This window comes from Prunus mume, linkage group LG3, assembly GCF_029339155.1.
Source record: "Prunus mume cultivar Tortuosa linkage group LG3, ASM2933915v1, whole genome shotgun sequence".
Classification (NCBI taxonomy): domain Eukaryota; kingdom Viridiplantae; phylum Streptophyta; class Magnoliopsida; order Rosales; family Rosaceae; genus Prunus; species Prunus mume.
In genome coordinates, this window is record NC_142700.1 from 5,697,819 (window position 1) to 5,717,909 (window position 20,091).

The 20,091-nt window shown below is 38.1% G+C and overlaps 3 protein-coding genes across 10 annotated transcripts; all 3 read left to right on the forward strand.

Annotated features, from left to right (window-relative positions):
* Positions 1-807: 807 nt before the first annotated feature.
* LOC103325238 (LRR receptor-like serine/threonine-protein kinase GHR1) lies at positions 808-5,476 on the forward strand. Its single transcript, XM_089048022.1, is given in 4 exon segments — positions 808-2,362; positions 2,365-2,775; positions 2,904-4,451; positions 4,771-5,476. Coding segments are annotated over 4 exon segments (3,189 nt in total). The 5' UTR covers positions 808-1,716; the 3' UTR covers positions 5,355-5,476.
* A 632-nt stretch (positions 5,477-6,108) lies between these two features.
* On the forward strand, positions 6,109-9,665 carry LOC103325239 (6-phosphogluconate dehydrogenase family protein). 4 transcript variants are annotated; one of them, XM_008227388.3, is made up of 10 exons: positions 6,110-6,352; positions 6,782-6,870; positions 7,122-7,236; positions 7,568-7,715; positions 7,901-7,983; positions 8,381-8,476; positions 8,591-8,733; positions 8,998-9,082; positions 9,288-9,367; positions 9,461-9,665. In XM_008227388.3, the coding sequence occupies exons 1-10, from the start codon at positions 6,227-6,229 to the stop codon at positions 9,546-9,548; spliced, it is 1,053 nt and encodes a 350-aa protein (XP_008225610.1). In that variant the 5' UTR covers positions 6,110-6,226; the 3' UTR covers positions 9,549-9,665. The 4 variants fall into 4 exon arrangements, with proteins under 4 accessions (XP_016648446.1, XP_008225610.1, XP_008225611.1 ...); XM_008227390.3 differs by having other exon boundaries at positions 6,313-6,454; XM_008227389.3 differs by lacking the exon at positions 6,782-6,870 and having other exon boundaries at positions 6,116-6,352.
* A 1,784-nt stretch (positions 9,666-11,449) lies between these two features.
* Positions 11,450-19,660, forward strand: LOC103325240 (small RNA 2'-O-methyltransferase-like). Of its 5 annotated transcripts, none has more exons than XM_008227391.2 (10): positions 11,450-11,808; positions 13,446-13,774; positions 14,278-14,367; positions 14,916-15,373; positions 15,468-15,713; positions 16,064-17,013; positions 17,252-17,403; positions 17,522-17,638; positions 18,070-18,189; positions 18,733-19,660. In XM_008227391.2, exons 2-10 carry the CDS (start codon positions 13,538-13,540, stop codon positions 19,189-19,191), a joined length of 2,829 nt encoding a protein of 942 aa, XP_008225613.2. In that variant the 5' UTR covers positions 11,450-11,808; positions 13,446-13,537; the 3' UTR covers positions 19,192-19,660. The 5 variants fall into 5 exon arrangements, with proteins under 5 accessions (XP_008225613.2, XP_016648778.2, XP_088904149.1 ...); XM_016793292.2 differs by having other exon boundaries at positions 13,506-13,774; XM_089048023.1 differs by having other exon boundaries at positions 11,718-11,808; positions 13,481-13,774.
* The last annotated feature ends 431 nt before the right edge of the window (positions 19,661-20,091 follow it).

Genomic DNA, 20,091 nt, shown 5'->3' on the forward strand with positions numbered 1-20,091 from the left:
GTTTGGATTATACCACATAATAATTTCATCTCTGATTTCAACTGGTCTAATAAAACCAGAGCACTGTCAATGGTTTTGGCATTGTCCCAACAGAAGACAATGCAGTCTTCATGTGGGACCACCAATTGCCCATGTCCTTTTCTTGTGGTCCTCTCGATCTAAATACCAACAAGTCACACAACAAAAACTGTAGGTTGCACTCACGAGAAGGGGACTATATACTCATGTAATGTCAATTTGCTTTTCTGCTCCAAAAAGAAAATGTCAAATGATTTGTGGGAAGTGGGTTGCCTTTCTACGTGTCATTATCAGAAAGGTCCTGCTGGTATGCCTCTGGGTCCTATTGCCACACCATATCATTATGCATCCACCTACTCCACCTCTTGGGTCATATTGGAACTTGAATGAAGTGAAGAACCTGGTCAAGGGGGCAGTGGTGGAGCCCCCCTCAGTCCTACATGGCACTGTCCACACAACCCTCCATGCCTCTTTCCTCAGACTTTTTTTAAGTCCCCAAAAAGTGAAAATCTTAAACTGGATTTAATAAATTCTTTGGCGTCCACTAGGAAAGTGAGAGATTCTGTCCTCTGTTTTGGCGGGTGAGCCCCTAATTTACTCCCTAAAAACCCCTTGCATTTTCCCGCTTACTTTCTCAATTCTACCATTAAAAAGAAGTAAGAAAGGTACAAAGCTAGGTTTTTTTGTTTAATTACCCAAAGCAGAACCATTTGGTTTTTTCTATAGTGTCTCCACATGCCCCGTCTTAAAGTGCAAAGAGAAAGAGGAGTGCAAAGGTATTGCCTTTCTAAAGGTTTTTGTTTTAACTTTCATTAAAGAAAGAGAAGGTTTTTGGACTGTTAAGAAGCCAAAGGTACTTTTTTTAGGGTTTTTGTGGTTAAAAATTCTCCTGGGTCCCTTTCCTTAATGCAGCCTGATTTGCAATTTGAAGCCGACTTCTAGTTTGTTCATGGGTTTGTTGTAGCTGATTGTGCTGAGCACTGTGAAGCAATGTGGAGGAGGTAAGGTTACACTATCCCCGTGTGTAATTTTGTAGCCGTTTCAGAGTGTGGTTTGTTTCAAAGCTTGAGTCTTTCTAGAGGGTTAGTTTGTACGGGCCACATTGTTCCTAAAAATGGGGTCGTAGTAGGAAGATGTTGTTAGATCTTTAAAGGTGACTCAGCTTGAGTTGTTTATTTCTGTCATTTACTGCTTTGAGTCTGTGTAGTCTGAAGCTGTGCTGTATCGTTGAAATCATTTTTGTTTTTCTTCGGAGAGGAGAATCGATTCTTGAAGCTCTGAACTTTAAAGATTTGGTTCGTTCTTAGGAAAAGGTGTTATTTTGATAAAATGCTGTGTTCTGGTTGCATGTGTGATTCCAACTCATTGTTTGCTTTCTGAACTGTTGATCACTCATGGTGTTCATTGATAGGTGTGGCATGACCATTGTTTTATTGCAAAATAGTTAGCAAAATAGTTGGATTTCTTTCACTCTCTGGATTTGTGAGCTCAAAATACCCCTTTCCTTCAGAACATAGATAGCTATTTCTCATTATCTTGAAATGAAAGGAAGCATTGCAGGTTCTGTATCATACTGTAGTTGGCCCTGGGAATATTGTCGTGCCTGCTTGAATTTGTTGGTTATAGAGCTTAAAGTTTCATTTTTGTTCTAACATTGAGCTTTTGTTTCCATTGGGTGAAGCCATTGATAGGCCAACTATGCTCCGTCGGCTTTTAGTGCTGTCCCTTCTTCTTATTTCTGCCATGGGGCAGCTCCCTTCACAAGATATTTTGGCTCTGCTTCAGTTCAAGAAGGGTATCAAGCATGATCCCACTGGTTATGTCCTCAATTCGTGGAATGATGAATCCATTGACTTTGATGGCTGTCCTTCTTCTTGGAATGGAGTCGTATGTAATGGTGGAAATGTTGCTGGAGTTGTCCTTGATAATTTGAGTCTCTCCGCGGATGTGGACTTGAGCGTGTTTTCGAATCTAACAAAGCTGGTGAAACTTTCCATGTCCAATAATACGATAATGGGGAAGATTCCCCACAACATAGCCGACTTCAAAAGCCTTGAGTTTCTTGATCTCTCCAATAATTTATTTTCTTCATCTTTACCACCTGGAATTGGTAGGTTAGGGAGCTTAAGGAACCTCTCATTAGGTGGTAACAACTTCTCGGGCTCTATTCCAGATTCGATTTCAGGGCTTTCCTCAGTTCAGTCATTGGACTTGAGTCGCAACTCCTTGTCCGGCCCACTTCCGACATCGTTGACAAAGCTGTCTAATCTGGTATCTCTAAATCTGTCTTTAAATGAATTTACCAAGAGAATACCCAAGGGGTTTGAACTAATTTCAAGTCTTGATTGCTTGACTTGCATGGGAATATGCTCGATGGTCATATCGATGTGGGATTTTTTATGCTATCAAGTGCCACTCATGTGGATTTTAGTGGCAATATGTTTTCTAGTTCTAGTTCACAGCAGCAGAAATTTCTACCTCGTCTTTCTGAGACTATTAAGTACTTGAATCTTAGCCACAACCAGCTCACTGGGTCACTGGTAAGTGGGGGTGAGCTACAGATGTTTGAAAACTTGAAAGTGTTGGATCTCAGCTACAACCAGCTGTCAGGGGAATTGCCTGGATTTAATTTTGTCTATGACCTCCAAGTCCTCAAACTCAGCAACAACAGATTTACTGGAGATATTCCTAATGGTGTATTAAAAGGAGATTCTCTAGTTTTAAGTGAACTAGATTTGAGTGGCAACAATCTCTCAGGTACTTTTACTTACTACATTTTGCCTTGGTGTATTTGGTTACGAAAGTGTCTTTGTGGCTTCTTTTACTTTAGTCTTTTGTGCTTAGTGTGTTTTAGTATGCCTCTCTCATTGAAGTTCATCTCTCAGGACCAGTAAATATGATTACATCAACAAATCTGCGAATCCTCAATCTCTCCTCAAATGGGCTTACTGGTGAGTTGCCATTGCTGACTGGAAGTTGTGCTGTACTTGATCTATCAGATAACAAATTCGAAGGAAACTTAACCAGGATGGTGAAATGGGGGAACATTGAATTTCTTGATCTGAGTCAAAATCATTTGACAGGGCCCATTCCTGATGTGACCCCACAATTTCTGCGTTTAAATTATCTCAATCTCTCCCATAATGCTCTTAGTGGTTCCATAGCAAGTGTTATAACACAGTATCCAAAGATTAGTGTCCTTGATCTCAGTTCTAATCAGTTAGATGGAACCGTTCTAGCTGAGTTGCTAGCAATGCCCACTTTGCAAGAACTCCACCTTCATAATAATTTACTTACTGGCTCTATTAACATTTCATCTCCTTTGTCAAGTGAGTCAAATCTTCAGGTTCTTGATCTTTCTCAGAACCAGCTTAGTGGCTATTTTCCTGATCATTTTGGTTCATTGAAGGGACTTAAAGAGCTTAATATGGCGAGAAATAATTTTTCTGGCTCTCTGCCGACGTCCATCACTGACATGACCACATTAAGCTCATTAGACATATCGCAGAATCATTTTACAGGTCCTTTGCCAAATAACTTCCCCAACAGTCTTGAAAGCTTTAATGCTTCATACAATGATCTTTCTGGAGATGTCCCAGACAATTTGAAAAAGTTTCCAAGTTCTTCCTTCTATCCGGGGAATACACGTTTGCATTTTCCAAATGGTCCTCCTGGATCGACCAGTTCCCCAACTGAAAATTCGAAGAGGAAACCGATCAACACAATTGTCAAAGTAATTATTATAGTTTCATGTGTGGTTGCTGTCTTCATTCTTCTTTTGCTTGCTATCTTCATACACTACATTCGCATGTCAAGAAGAATCCCATCAGAGCATACTACAACCAAAGACATCCACAGACGCGCTCCACCAAACCCATCTGGTGTACGTGGAACTGACAATGGTGGTGGTTTGGTTGTTTCAGCTGAGGATCTTGTGGCTTCACAAAAAGGATCATCATCTGAAATTGTCAGCCCTGACAAAAAAGTTGCGTCTGTAACTGGCTTCTCCCCTGCAAAGCACAGCCATTATTCTTGGTCACCAGAATCTGGAGAGTCATTCACTGCAGAAAACCTTGCAAGACTGGATGTGAGGTCGCCAGATAGATTGGTTGGTGAGCTGCATTTTCTTGATGATACAATTGCATTAACCCCTGAGGAGCTGTCAAGGGCCCCCGCTGAAGTTCTGGGGAGAAGTAGCCATGGAACTTCTTATAAAGCAACACTTGATAATGGGCTGTTCTTGACAGTTAAGTGGTTGAGAGAAGGGGTGGCAAAACAGAAAAAGGAGTTTGCGAAGGAGGCTAAAAAATTTGCAAATATGAGGCATCCAAATGTTGTAGGTTTGAGAGGGTACTATTGGGGCCCCACACAGCATGAGAAGCTCATTCTTTCAGATTATATCTCACCTGGAAGTCTTGCAAGCTTTCTTTACGGTAAGCTGTTTTCTGTTAGTCTCGTCAACCTATTTATCTTGCTTTTATCTTTTGTTACTCATCAAAATGAAACTGGGGAAATATAGTGCATGACTTGTATTTGATCTTTATCCTCTCTCTTATCGTTGAAGAAATTTCTTTTCCCCTACTTCATTCTCTCTCTTGATCGTTGAAGAAATTTCTTTTCCCCTACTTCATTCATCTCTCTCTCCCCATATGTACATGTATGTGTGTATATATATAAAGTATATATCTCTATGTGTGTTCATATATGTGTAACCTTCACTTTGCATTTCTGATGAGCCTAAATTATTTTCAGACCGGCCAGGAAGAAAGGGCCCTCCATTGACCTGGGTCCAACGGCTCAAAATTGCAGTTGATGTTGCACGTGGCCTGAACTATCTCCATTTTGATCGTGCTGTTCCGCACGGTAACCTTAAAGCAACAAATATTTTGTTGGACGGGCCTGAGCTGAATGCCCGTGTTGCTGATTACTGCCTCCACCGCCTCATGACCCAAGCTGGCACCATTGAACAGATTCTTGATGCTGGTGTGCTAGGTTACCGTGCACCAGAGTTGGCTTCTTCCAAGAAGCCGCTTCCCTCCTTCAAGTCTGATGTTTATGCCTTTGGAGTGATACTGTTGGAACTTTTAACTGGAAGGTGTGCTGGCGATGTGATTTCAGGTGAAGCAGGTGGGGTTGATTTGACAGATTGGGTTCGGTTGAGGGTAGCAGAAGGCCGTGGCTCTGATTGTTTTGATGCTACATTGGTGCCAGAAATGGGAATGCCAGCAGCAGAGAAGGGAATGAAGGAGGTCCTTGGTATATCTTTACGATGTATACGGTCTGTTTCTGAGAGGCCAGGTATTAAGACTATATATGAGGATCTCTCCTCCATATAGTTAGGTTTTGAATTAACTTATTTGAACTTTTACCTTTTTGGGAGGGAATTTAATATCTCATTGGCCTCCCTTTTGTATCCTTTGGTGTTCTAGTGTGATCAGCTAATTAACCATTGTGTAAATGGAGCATATTTCAAAGGATGTAATTTTTGTTTTTAAACTTTGTTCCACTTCCATGACGAGCCACACCATCCCTTTGCAAGTGCCTAATGAAGAATGTGACAGGAGAGAGTGGCCTTGCAAGGGGGTTTGGAAAGAGTTGTAATTTGTGCTATGGTTATGGTATATTTCTGAGCATGATTCTCAGGCTAACAAAGTATCATCGCATACCATGGTAAACTATTGAAGCAAACCATAAGCAGCAGTGTTCTTTGAATATGGCCCTGTGCTTTTCACCTTGTACCATATTTAATTTTGAACAATGGGTTGGGGCAGTCGAACTCGAGACTTCTTTCAGCGCTAGGAAGAGAAACGCTCTACTACTTTGTCCTGCGTATAAAAAAGGTTGAGGGTTAACGTTTTTCTTTTTCTGCTGAACTATTCAAGCAGGTGCAGGTCATTTTTTCTGAAAAACAGAGGTAAACCAATAAAAGAAGAAAAAAAGAAGCTAATTCCAAGTGCTTATCAGTTTATTCCATGTGTGAGCGAATAATTTGGAGGAAAAAGCCAACTGGATAAAGATGATTCATGAGATACAAAAATACAATGACGTGGATTTTAAGATAAGAAATAAATAAAGAAATGACAAAGATTCCATGTTTGTGTTCTGTTCTCTGAGTGTCTTTTCGTTCCAAGCAAAACCAACGCATTGTAGTTTTTAGTATTATATCATTTCATTTGTTAAGCAGAGTCATTGTTTGCAAGTGCTAAGCATGGCAATCTTCTACAGAGTGAGGTCACTGAATTATGTTTCCAAATGCTTTTCCTCAATCAACGCTCTTTATTTTCAGTCTCCAATACGCAGATTTTATTCAGAACAAGCCACGTCTCATTTTGAGGTAAAGTTCTGATTTTTCTCATCTTCAAGTGGAACTGGTATGGTAGATGCTTTTACCTTTGAAGATGAAGATCCCAGAAAAAGAAGTGTTTGATGTAAAATTGTAAGTGTTTGATATAAGTTGAAAAACTGAAACCCCACTTATTCAGGCTGCTTTGAGTTGTGTTATGTTAATTCTCAACTGGGTCTGTGAGAAAATTGATGAAACAAAATTCTGTTCTTTAAATTAAATTTACATGTGCATAATTAAGCCTGTTTGCAGCAATTCTCAGTTGGGTTTTTGAAAATTTTATGGACTAGTTCATTGCTTTTGTTTCTGATGTCAGGTTATCACTTGTTTTAGAACACAGAAACATTTTGCAGATATCTACTGTTATAGTGGATTTTTGTGAGTCCTGTACATTAATATTGTCTGAATGATGAATTGCAGAGTGTTGGGTTTGTAGGACTGGGAAATATGGGATCCAGAATGGCAAATAATCTAATTAAGGCTGGATACCGAGTAGCTGTTCATGACATGTAATGTATTTATATCTTTTTTTACAAACTATCTGGATCTCAGTCAATTATACATATCTTTTAGTGATGAGTAATCAAAAGTATCAAATATCTAAGGCAATGCTAATCCCAGTCTTATTTATGTAGAAAGGGGCATCACCATGTTTTTAATGGTGATTTAGAATCAGGCAGTTATGTTCCTGAAAAGTTTGCTCTGTTCATATCTGATGTAAAATAATGATGCCACATCATATTTTTTATTTTGATTTTAGAAACTGCAATGCTATGAAGAAGTTCTCTGACATGGGAGTTGAAACAAAAGAAACTCCTTTAGAAGTTGCAGAAGCTAGTGATGTTGTAATCACAATGCTGCCTTCCTCATCTCATGTGAGTTTCTTAGTTTATGTCATCCTCTTCATAGGTATAGATTCCATTTTTTGAAAAAATTAAGTTTTCATGGTCTTCCATTATTTACTAAGCCTATAGTCAGAGCCAACTTGAATTTAGTGCCACGAAGGAATCATCTTTTGATGTTTTCATCGGTGTTTTATTCATTTACTTATTAAGCTCTATATTCTGGAAAGTTTAATTCAACTGTTGCTAAAATTTTCATCAAAGATTTATAGGATATGTGAAGATTCAGATTGTAGTTTTCAATTTTGAGGTTTTCTTCTTCCAAATAAACTGTTCAATGTGAACTTTGTTTCCCCAAATGCAGGTATATGATGTTTATACTGGACCTAATGGCTTGCTTCATGGAGGGGAATTGCGACCACGGTTATTAATAGATTCATCTACTATCGATCCACAAACATCGAGAAAGCTTTCTCTTGCTGTGTCTAACTGTACTTTAAAGGAGAAAAGAGGTACAATAGTAGACTGTCATTTAATTTGTCTGTTTGTCAGTTTCTGCTCAATCTACCATTTCATTTTTTTAAATATCAAACGGTTGAGGTTGTGGAAAAATGCAATTTTTCCCTTCATTTGTTAAAAAAAAAAGTATTTAAAGAAATTTTCTTCTAACTGATTTGTTATATTTTATTTTGTGTAGATTATGCGAAGAAGCCTGCCATGTTGGATGCTCCTGTATCTGGAGGTGTTCTTGCTGCAGAAGCTGGGACTCTTACCTTCATGGTATAATTTCAGTTTTGGCATCCAAAGTCAGTAGATGTAAGTCTGATGTAGTTATCTCGAAGAGAGAAAAACATGCATCCCTAAGTTGGGGTTTTTCTTCAGTATTAAATTGTTAAAGGGTTGCAAAACTAAGTTTGACAGAAGGCTCCCTTCCTATTTGGCTTTATGGAAGTAAAGAAGCTGAGTTTCTTGATCTAGATTTCTAGTTTCATTTATGAGAGACACTAATTTACTGTTCAATATATTTCCTAGGTGTTGTTTTCTTCTTGCCATTCCTAGTTTTCATATGCACATAAACAGGATATATGCTTTTAGAGGGTGAGGAGGAATTGTACCTGGGGTGGTGATATCTAACTTGTGAGTCATAAATCATGATCAAGAGATAGCATGTCTGCAGGTTGGTGGCTCTGAGGACGCTTATCTGGCTGCAAAATCTTTATTCCTTTCAATGGGCAAGAACACAGTTTTTTGTGGTGGACCGGGAAATGGTTCAGTAAGTTCTCATGTCTTTACTGCACCAAAAATACTATATCTTCAGCTTTCTGAGAATTTTCATGCTACTAATTTGTTGCAGAGTATTTGACATCTTTAGTTGTTTGCTATGTAGGCAGCAAAGATCTGCAATAATTTGGCAATGGCTATTAGTATGCTTGGTGTCTCAGAATCTCTTGCCCTTGGCCAGTCTCTGGGAATTTCCGCCAGTACTTTGACAAGAGTACTCAACTCTTCCAGTGGTCGCTGTTGGAGTAGGTATTGTTGAAATACACCGTACATTGTAGCTTAGGGAACTTTTGCATATTTGTAGTCACATAAAGGTTACTCTTGTGATCCATGTTCAATAGTATTCAATGACAGTTAGAGAAAGGATCATGCTCTCATTCTACCAAAAATACCTGCACACACAAATATATGGGGAATATCTTCGGGCTTTTGCTCATATTTGGGTAAGGTTTGTATTTCAAATTGGTTTATTATACGTAACACTGAAAACATGGCATGCATGCATGATCACAGTGATAGTTATAATCCAGTTCCTGGAGTGATGGAAGGGGTGCCCTCGTCGAGGAACTATGATGGTGGGTTCGCATCGAAACTTATGGTTAGTTAGTTCGATCCTGTTTGTCAGACATGCTCTAGTGGTGCAATTTCTTTTTGTTATGCTCTCCATTGGGCAGTTTTCTTTCGCTTTGATCTCTGCAGGCCTTAACACATTGCTTATGAGCCTTACATGAAATTTCGAGTCCTCAAAAACATTTTTCAGGGTACTGAGATGAGAACTGACGATTGTATTCTATAAATTGCAGGCTAAAGATCTAAACCTTGGTGCAACATCAGCCAAAGAGGTTGGCCTTAAATGCCCATTGACATCCCAAGCACAAGAGATGTAATTCATTTCCTCTTTCTTCCTGAGCCCATTTCTGTGGCTCGCATAACTTTCATATCTAATTATCATAAACTAAACTGACGTGTTGTGCAGATATACAGAGCTTTGTGAGGATGGTCATGAAACCGAAGACTTCTCGTGCGTTTTCCGTCATTATTACTCGGGCAAGAATGAGACTTAGTCTGTAAATGTCCAAATATTGGAAAACTGAAATATCATGTTGTCTGTGTGCTGCTAGTCATTTGTTTCTGCTGGTTGAAATCCAATCAAGTATTGATGTTTTCATCCCTTGAAACTATTCAAGTTGTGGTCTTGTTTGCCATTGTATACTGGTGTTCGAAAAATCGGCTAGGTGCTAGGCGGCCGCCTAGGCGCCGCCTAGGTGCTAGGCGGAAGGACACCGCCGCGATTTCATCCTAATCGTTAGGGGTAGGGGCCAGGGAGTTAGGCAGCGCCAGAGCGCTCGCCTAGGGGGCTGGGCAGGTCGGGTGGCTGGTTCTTTACTATTCTCGACCCAACCAGTGGCAGCGACGGCTTCTTCTCTACTCGTCGGAGGTATCTTTCAATTTTTCTTTTTTTCTTTTTGGCTACTGCTGGGTTTATCTTATTTCAAAGGCGCGCAATAGGAGATGATGGTGGCAGAGAAAGAGGAGAGACGATGGAGGTAGAGAGAGATGGGAGGCGATGGAGGCGGAGAGATGAGAGTAAGTGAGGATAAGGGTTCGTCCAAAAAAAGGTGAAGATAGGGTTAGTGAAATGCTGTGTTTCACTTGTGGGCTGATATTTTAACAAGGTTCTCTTATGGGCTTAGGCCCATTATCCATATACCAAAACATAACCTAATTGTGTTTTTATTTCAACCCTCTTTATATCAAAGCATATATTAATAAGTAAATTTAGGTTTTAGCCAAAAGAAAATTTTCACAAGCCAAAACTTTTTCAAAAAAGCCTACAGAAAACTGGCCCTAGGCCTCCTTTCACCGCCTACTTTCAAATCAAAGACATGCCCCTTGTTGTATAGGCAATCCCTACTTCATAACATGCCGTGCTTGAACTACTAATCTCCCCCCGAAAAAAGAGACAAAAAAAGGAAGAAGAATCACTCTGAAACCTAATCATATGCATTAAAAAGAAGAAGAATATATTCCCTTGATGTTTCAGATTTTGTTCTGTTACCGAAAAGAAAAAAGAAGATTCTTGTTTCCCACTTTGAAAATACAAATGTTGCATTGGATAAAGTCTTTTGTACCACAAATTTTGTGTCGACATGTAAAATTGGATCAAGGAGATAAATAGTGTAAAAACAGAATTCACACAAATAACCCTTGTGAGGATAAGAAGTCGACGAAAAATACAAAGGCACCAGAGAGCTCAAAGAGAATGGGTAAGGGTGTTTATGGAAATGGGTATGTAATAGGCCTGGAAGCGGGTCTTCCGTGTTTGGGCCTTCAAACATTTTGGAGACTTGATAGATAGTGCTGTGGAGCTTCGAGACTGTCACAAACATTTAAAATATTTAAGTCTCATGATTTCTTTACATTTGTTGATGGTGAGATTTGACCTCCTCAAATAACCTCCTCACTTTAAGCCTCATTATAGCCTTTCCGGATAGTGCTAATCAAAATTATAGGACTCATGGAGCTTCTACAATGAGGAGTTAAAGTAGATCCGACCCAAAACATTTAAAATATTTAAGTCCCATGATTTCTTTACATTTGTTGATGGTGAGATTTGGCCTCATTATAGCCTTTCTCATAGACTTGGATTATGGCCAATCAGGTCTAACTCAATAAAAAAGACATTGACGTGTAGGCAAATCTTCTCAAATTCTAATTTCATAATACTTTGACAGCGTGTGTGAGAAAATCTTTCTCTCCTTCTTATTTATAAGAAAAAAAAGAAAAAAAAAAGACTTAAATTATGCCAATTGACTAAGAAGATGTAACAGTTCCCTTACACATGAATTCGAATCTTCTTCCTATAAATTAGTATATAGTTTAAATTATCGCATTACGAAAAATGAAAAAACATAACTGAAATTAAGTAAATTGAAAGAACATCCACCAAAGCCACAAAAAAAGAAAAGAAAAAAAAGGGTCAATATGACTGAAAGAAGGCATCACTCCTTAGCAAGGAAGCTATGAGAGACCAGAAGAAGATGACCCTGTGGGGCCCCCATATAGGCATGTACAAGTTTCATGTTGATATTCTTCCTCCGAAACCTTTCCCTCCTTTCTCTTTATATACCGTTTCTACCAACCCAAAAACCCCAACACACAAAACTCTCGGTTATAGTACAACACACTGTAGAACCCCAAAAGCCTCACTCTCTCGCGCGCGCGCACGCACACACTCTCTCTCGCGCGCGCACGCACACACTCTCTCTCGCTCTCTCTGATCTCTGCCTCTCTTTCAGCCATTGCCGATGTTAATGTAGAAAGGTACGGCCTTTGCTCCTTCCTTTGATCATATCTTGCCCTCTCTTGTCTGTCATTGCTTTGTTCACCTTTTTTTGCCTTTGTCATAAATATTCCATTGATTATCTGGGTTTGGGTTGCTTTTCTATCTTCAATTTTTGAACGAATTCCAGCTGTTTCCTAACTTTTCTGTGCTGATTTGCTGTTTTATTTGCTTGGTTAGTCTTTTTGCTTTAAAACCCATAACTTCACTTGCTCAGTTTTTGTTCCATTTGCTTTGCGCATTGCTTTGTCATATTGGTTAGCTGAAAGCTATTTAATTTTTTTATTATTCATATGTAGAATCTTGAATTTCTGATCTTTCTTATATGATCACCGAGCGACTAGATATTATGAAGAGAATTTTAACGTTGGTGATCAAAAGGTGGCTTATTGTTTTGTAATTTGGAAGTTTTACTCGCTACCCTTGGATGGGTTACTGTCCAAGTTGAGGTACACAAGAAAAGAATAAATGAACTGCTTCCTTATTTTCGGCAGATGTATTATGTAGGACGGAAATTCTTTTGCTTTTTCTTTTTCATGAATTCAAAGATTATCTGTATATATTTTGTTTGTTTTCAATGTCAAGTTTTCGGTTTTGATAGGTTGATCATTCACAATGACAGCATTAACATTTTTAAGCTCACTCAAATGTATTGACTTGTAATTAATCTGTCCATTTGTTTTTGGCTACTTATCACTTAGGTTGAACTCATCCAAAGGGTTTTCTCTTTTCTTTCTTTGCTTTCTTGTTCAAACTAAAATAGTTAGGATGGTTGTTTAGGACTGATAAGCAAGAGCCAGATATTGCATACTGAGTTGAGGTTATATGGGCATCAATTGAAGGGTGTGTTTTATTTTCTTAGGGATCATTACAGTGTCTTGTATTAAGAATTATGGGCTATAGGTTCCTCCAAAGTCTGGAAACCATTGGTTTTCATTCCAATACGATTTGTCCATTTTAGCTGTTTTGCAATGCAATCGCATATATTTTTAGCTGTTTTGTAGCAGGATATAAAAGGTTTTTTCCTCTAACTTCAGAGCACACTTGTTCACTGTCTTCGTGCATGTTTTTATGATAAGGTGATAAAATTATTTTGTTTGTTACCAAAAAAAAAAGTGGGTATTATATGAACTTCATGGTCCTAACACCAATTATAGTTATGATGCAATGTGATTTTGTTGTTCTTGCTGTCACGTCTGTTATTAGCATTTGTGCTCATAAGTTGGAGCTTATTCATTCCTCTCTTACAACAGTGGTCATAGTTACCTAATTGGAAATCTTGTCATTGAATGAACTGGTCAAATTAACATTTATAACTTGCTTCTCCCTTGTATTTCTTAACTGTGGATTTCTTTTTTCTTTTTCTTTTTTTTTTTAATCTAGGGAAGACAGAGATCACTAAGGTAAATTGAAAAAAATTTAAAACTATTTTCCCAAATGACAAGTATTTACCCCAGTGTGGTTGTGGTTACAAAATGGCAAACTAACAATTTTAGTCACTCTATTTCATCTACACGTGCGTGTGCCTGACTCACTAACCTATGTATCAGTTTCTACCTATAAAATATTACTAAAATGTCCTACTGAGTTGTAACCTTGATGTTTTTATTGCGTAAAGGGCATCCTATCAAACGTGTTTTTAATAACTTATAGTTGAAGACCTCTTGGATACTGATAGTTACTGAAGGAGCCCCAACTGTAACAGCACGAATGACTACATTTACACCTAAGGCTATTGTACACAAAAGATTTGGTAGCTCAGCCTGCTATAAGGTAGAGGAAGTGCATGAGTCCACTCAAAATGGATGTCCAGGGTTGGCCATTATGCAGAAGGGCCCTTGCTTTTATCGCTGTACCTTGCAGCTTCCAGAAGTTACGGTTGTATCTGGAATTTTTAAAAAGAAGAAGGATGCTGAGCAATCTGCTGCTGAATTGGCCTTAGAGAAGGTTGGTTTGTTTTCTTTTGTAGAATCTAGTATTTGGATGACTATCCAGATGTAGTCGCAGTTATTGCCACTCCCATGAATGGTGATTTTCCATAAAGGCATGGAAATTCTGTTCAATGTTCAATGTTGCTTGGACATCACCCATCTTAATCTGGACATTTGATTTGTCTATATTCAATATGATTGTTTGTCAATTGCATATATATGTTTTCATGTATGATGAGGCATGAGCAGTTGTCCTGCTTTGGCAGCTAATTAGGCTCTTGTGCTGAGATTTGTCTTTGGCCAGATATGGAAAATAAAAGTTTTAGTTATATTTGAGTTTTGTTACCATAATTAGGAGGCAACTGCTTTTCATGTTCTACATCTTCAAAATGTTAATATATGTAGGGTTTAACATGTTTCAATGAATTGATACATTATCAAAGCATTGCTTCCAAGACTAAGTGTTTTTCTTTTCTTTCTTTATCAATATGGTTAGTAATGTTAATTTGTTTGCTGCAGCTAGGCATTAATCCCGCAACAAAAAGCCCTTCTCTGCAGGAAACATGGGATGATTTAGTCACTCGTGTCAGTTTTTTATTTTCAGACGAGGTTGGTAAACAGTTAAAATTATGCTCTGCCACATAACTAAAAGTTTACATTTAATTTGATAAAAAAGTATATGATGACCATATTTCTTAATTTCTATACGATTGTCATATTAATTGGACAAGATTCTATTAACTTGTTCTTTGACCTAGCATTCCTGTTATTCTTTGAATTTTGATAATTTGAATTTGGAAGCACTTACTGCTTATTGTATCCTGGTTGTGGTCCAATATGTATGCAATAGCATTTTTCTATGTTAAAACTTAGTCCCTAAATCACTCAGTTGTAACACATGCTTAATTTTTTGTGTTTACTCTGTCAAATTCTTCTTTACTCTCTCTCTCTCTCTCTCTCTCTCTCACTTTCTTCTCTACTTGTAATTTTGCTTTTGTTGTCAATGCCTCAGTTTGCTGTGGTTATGTGGAAAAGAGGGTGAATTAGCTGATATACTTTTTCTTGACCTTGATTGCTTTATAAGTTTATGAGATTATTGATGCGTTGAAATTTTTAGTTATCACTTTGACCTTTTCTCGTATGTTTCACTTTTGTAGTTCCTTTCAACTCTTCATCCGCTGAGTGGTCACTTCAGAGCAGCTTTGCAGAGAGAAGGTGATCTTTCTGGGCAGATTCCTGCTTCTGTCATTGCCATCTTTGATGCAACACTTTGTAATATGTGTAAATCCCTTGATCCTAAGGTGGAGTCCAATCCTTTCTTGGTTATACCGTATGTTGTGAGGGCTGCTGCTAGATTATCTGAACTTATTTCTACTTCTGAGGAAGAGCTCTGGTTTAGGAGGCGAAATCCATATGCTCCTGAAACAGTGGAGTCATCATCTATCCAGCAATTAGGTTCGACAGAAATCTTTTCAGTTGAAGCCATAAATGTACCATCTTCACTAGAGAAGACTGTTGAAAGAGTAATCCTTAATGTCTCATCTTCTGGATATTTCCTGGATGTTATTGCAAAACAACTTGGGTTATCGAAAGCTTCTGACGTTCTGATCTCAAGGTAAGTGGAAGGGATAATGGGGAAAAATCTGGGAGGACAGTTTGTTGACTCTGTAACCTTCTGTGCTTAATGTGTGGTACAAATTCTTTGACAGGCCTATAGGTAAGGCTTCCTCTGAGACAAGACTGTACTTTGCTGCTCCCAAGCAATATCTGTTGGATATGTCTTCAGATCTTCTAAATGCCAAAGAAGCTTGTAACTCTGAAGGATCTTTGAATGCAAGAGCAAGTTACTTGTCTGGCCAAGATATATATGGTGACGCTATTTTAGCATCCATTGGATACACGTGGAGGTCCAAAGACCTTTTCTATGAAGATGTAACCTTGCAATCATATCACAGGTCTTGTCTGACTTATCCTATATTGATTGTTCACCTTCATATTCTGTTTAAAAGACTTCTCCACAAATTTAATTTCCCTAATTCTTTTAAGGATTCTTCTGTTGTCAGTGCTTGATTGTGTCAAAATTCTGACACACTTCAGTAACATATGGGATTTGGGATTTCTCTTAAGGAAGAAAAGATCCACTTCTTCGGTGTTTTTAGTATTTTTATTTTATTTTATAATGTTTAACTATTCCTGAAAAGTTACAAAGAAAAGAGGAACCTTACTCCCTTTTTCATGCTGCATCATTCATTAATAAAGTGTACAACATTGCATTATTCAATCATACTTAAATCTAAGTCTACAGGATGGTCATTGGCAAGACACCAGGTGGAATTTACAAGTTGTCCAGAGGGGCAATACTTGCAGCTGAGTTACCTTTGGCATTTACTACCAATGCAAAATGGAAGGGTTCCTTTCCAAGGGAGATGCTCTGTACATTCTGCCGTCAGCACCGGCTTGAACCCGTCTTCTCTACTCAAAGCACTCTAGAAGAATCATCCGAGTCACCAAAATCACACAAGAAGTTAAAGGTGACAGACTTGCCTGTGAAAGAGGCACAATATGCAAATGGCTGTGTTGTTGCTGCTGGCGTAAAGGACTCGGTTGAATCCGGAGGTAGCTTTAGATGTGAAGTGAAAATAGTTTCTAAATTTCAGGATTTTATTTTAGAGTGCTCACCGAAAGATTCTTTTAAGAAACAGAGCGATTCCATCCAGAATGTTTCTTTGAAAGTTCTGTTATGGTTAAATGCATATTTTCGAGATCCAACTGTGCCTTTGGAGAGACTTAATGCTTCTGCTGATGGTCTTAACATTAGATTTGATCCCCAAAACTTTATTAAAGTATTTATGCTGTGCCAACATATTCATAATGTTGGGTGTAATGAAACTGAAGAAGGAAAATCAGTATGTTCCAACTCTGTGAATGCGTCATATGCTCTGCCTGGACATGAATTTCGTTCTCTAAATATAGAAGGACCAGATTCTGGTGTTACTCCATCTAATGGATCCTTATCATCTGTAAGTTATTCCGTATCTTTGGTGACTGAAGATGAACATAAGAAAGAACTTCTGGAAAGTAGTGATGACTTTGAGTTTGAGATAGCATCTGGAGCAGTGATTCCACATCTCGAGTCAGTTGTCATGCAAATGACTGTTGGTCAGTCTGCTTTTTCCAGTATGGATTTGCCCCATCAAGAGTTGATTTTAGCTGCAGCTGATGATTCTGCTAGGATGCTTTCCTTGTTGTCTTCAAGTGAGTTTCTCAGAAACAATTAGATGCATGATGTTTCATTCAGGCTGTCAAAAAGGATTTCACTTGGACAATTTGGACATGCAATGATAACTATTTGTGAAAAAAAAAAAAACACATGGTTATTGATATTCATCAATAACTGAACCTATGTTGTTCTTCTTGTTATATTTCTTTTAAAAACTGTTTATTCTGAGATCTTACAGGTGATTCATTTCTTTTGGGTGTTACTGTTCTTCAGAGACCTGCTTCTTGGAGTACACTATAACTTTGTTGCAGGTAACAGAACCTCTGGAGGATAGAATGGAGCAGGCTCTTTTCAGCCCTCCACTTTCAAAACAGCGTGTCGAATATGCGGTGCAAAGCATCAAAGAATCTTGCGCCACTACTTTGGTAAATTTGTTTTTAAAATCTTCTGACTTTAAACTTGTTATCAATCTGAAAAGAAAAAAATAATAATACTCTGGTGTATGTGATAGAGTCAATTTCATGCCCTTTGTAATCGTTGCAGGTTGACTTTGGATGTGGCTCTGGTAGTTTGTTGGATTCTTTATTAAACTATCCAACTTCTCTGGAAAAAATTGCTGGTGTTGACATTTCACAGAAGAGTCTTACCCGTGCGGCAAAGGTCTGAATCATTATAGAACTTTGAATTTTGCTTGTAAGCATTTATGGAAGAAATAATATGATGAGTGTGTCAGGACGAATACTGATAGGTAGTTGCTAGGTAGGGAATTTGTCACCAGAAAGCTTTGGTGTAGCCAAAATATTGAGGGAATCAGTGTGACATCTTACCTTCCTGGTAGACTTGTGATTCACTTTGTTAAAAGTAATATTCTAAGTTATGGTCACGAACATTAATAGTGGTTTTACTTTATTATAAAGGATCCTTCGTTTGGGTGAACCTGTTTGCATGGTCATAATGGGTACAAGAAACAAAATATTCTGTACGGAGTATGCTGATTTGAGATGATGTTCTTTGTTTGTTTCTTCCATAAAGTTTGTTTAGTTAACCACTTGTCTTAGACAAGAATCTAAATTTTCTGTTTAACATTGCAGATACTTCATTCCAAATTAGATGCCAGTATGTCAGCCATAAATTCTGCAGTTCTGTATGACGGTTCAATTACAGCTTTTGATTCACGATTGAGTGGATTTGATATTGGAACTTGCTTAGAGGTAACCTCTTACCCTTTTTTTTCTTCTTTTCTTTAAGACCTGGCTTTACGAAGAAGATTGCTATTTATTTTTCACTTAAAAGAAAAAAACGAAGTGACACCAAACTCTTTGATTGATTGATTCATTTTACTTTGTATCTATTTAAGTCTCATACTCAGTCCTTACTATTTACCTTTCAATTTATCTTTTCATGTATGCCAATTTGTCTAAGGTTTCTTTCTCTTTTATAGTCTTAGCAGTTGAATTTGACTATACAAGTTTTTATCTGTTCTCATCTTTTCCCATTTAGTACTACTTGAAGACTAGTATTCTACATGCTACATAATGCTTATCAATGTCACTGATATTTGGTTGTGTTGGGTAACTGCAAACTGGCCAGTAGCCTTTGAATTGCACACATGCTCTGGCTTGCCATTAATGTTCATCACTGTTACCAGATTATGCCTCCTGTAAATATTCCTGTTTGCACTGAAATCAAGTATGATGTCCCTGTTCTTTAGTAATTGGTTTTTATTGTTGCTTACTCTGATTGGAAAATCATAGGTCATAGAGCATATGGAGGAAGATCAAGCATCTGAGTTTGGCAATGTGGTACTGAGTTTATTTCGTCCAAGGGTTCTTATTGTCTCCACTCCAAATTATGAATACAATGTGATACTCCAGAAATCCAATTTGTCAAGCCAGGAAGATGATCCTGAAGACAAAAATCAAGCACAATCATGTAAATTTCGTAACCATGACCACAAGTTCGAGTGGACAAGAGAACAGTTCAATTGCTGGGCAACTGAATTGGCCATGAGGCACAATTACAGTGTTGAGTTCAGTGGGGTTGGGGGATCTGGTGGTACAGAACCAGGTTTTGCTTCCCAGATTGCTGTCTTTAGAAGGGGACCTGTACGTCAGGAAGATGTTCTTCCAGAGGTTTCAGATATGGAACATCCTTACAAAGTTATATGGGAATGGAGCAGCAACGATAGCTCAAGATCTGCTCTGACAAACTGAGACACTCGTGCAGCATTTTCAGAGCCCATGAAACAATGTTTTATTTTGACTTAGAACTGGATTCGGTGGATCTGTCTGACTTAAAACCAGGTTTTGAAGGGGGGGATCCTTATCTCAGGGAGATGATCTTCCAACTTGCAGATTTGGAACATTATGACATAGTTATATGGGAATGTAATAGTACAACTAGCAACTAGCAATAGGGATTAAGGAGAATAGATTACCAGCGCGTTATGTGCTGTTTGATGAGTTGGTAAGTTAAATCAAACTCATCCACTAACGCATAATGTGGTGGTGATGCTCACTGCGGATTAATGGCATTGAGCAAATCTATTCTCAGAAATAGGTAATACGTCTTAGATATGCTCTCTGACAAATCAATGTTATGCAACGTTATGACTTATTTTTTTGTTGTCTGTGGCCTGTTAGGCTTACAGAGTTGCATGAAAGAATTTTTCTTATATGATCATGCATGGCTGTGTAGGTACAGAATGTATTTGCGTATTCTCATATCTACACGGAAAAGATAAGAAGAAAAAAACATGTTTTAAACCCTACATATGCAGATGTAGCCAGTTCCTCTATGCCTCAGGCTAAGATAATGTTAACTCAGTTACATTAACAATCATCCTTCTCCCATTGACTTGGTCTTGCAAGTGGACAAAAATATAAGGCAATATAACTGATAATTCTGACCATATGAGCCCCCAGCCGGAGCAAGGTGCGCAAACAAAAAGAAAATAAAAAGGTGCTTCAGATTTTCTATAAGCTTGCTTCTGCGTCTTTTTAGCAAGATGCTATTACAATTTACAAATTCTTAACATCCTTCTTTGAAGCCAAGTCAAATAAATTGGACCCAGATGTATTTTTAGCAAGATGCTTTGGCTTAATATGTTTAAC

Coding starts and splice junctions, on each gene's coding strand:
- LOC103325239 (XM_008227388.3), top strand. CDS start 6,227: ATGGCAATCTTCTACAGAGTGAGGTCACTGAATTATGTTTCCAAATGC. Junction 6,353..6,781: donor AAGCCACGTCTCATTTTGAG/GTAAAGTTCTGA, acceptor GATGAATTGCAG/AGTGTTGGGTTTGTAGGACT. Junction 7,984..8,380: donor CTGGGACTCTTACCTTCATG/GTATAATTTCAG, acceptor GCATGTCTGCAG/GTTGGTGGCTCTGAGGACGC.
- LOC103325240 (XM_008227391.2), top strand. CDS start 13,538: ATGACTACATTTACACCTAAGGCTATTGTACACAAAAGATTTGGTAGC. Junction 15,374..15,467: donor TCTGACGTTCTGATCTCAAG/GTAAGTGGAAGG, acceptor ATTCTTTGACAG/GCCTATAGGTAAGGCTTCCT. Junction 17,639..18,069: donor GTCTTACCCGTGCGGCAAAG/GTCTGAATCATT, acceptor TTAACATTGCAG/ATACTTCATTCCAAATTAGA.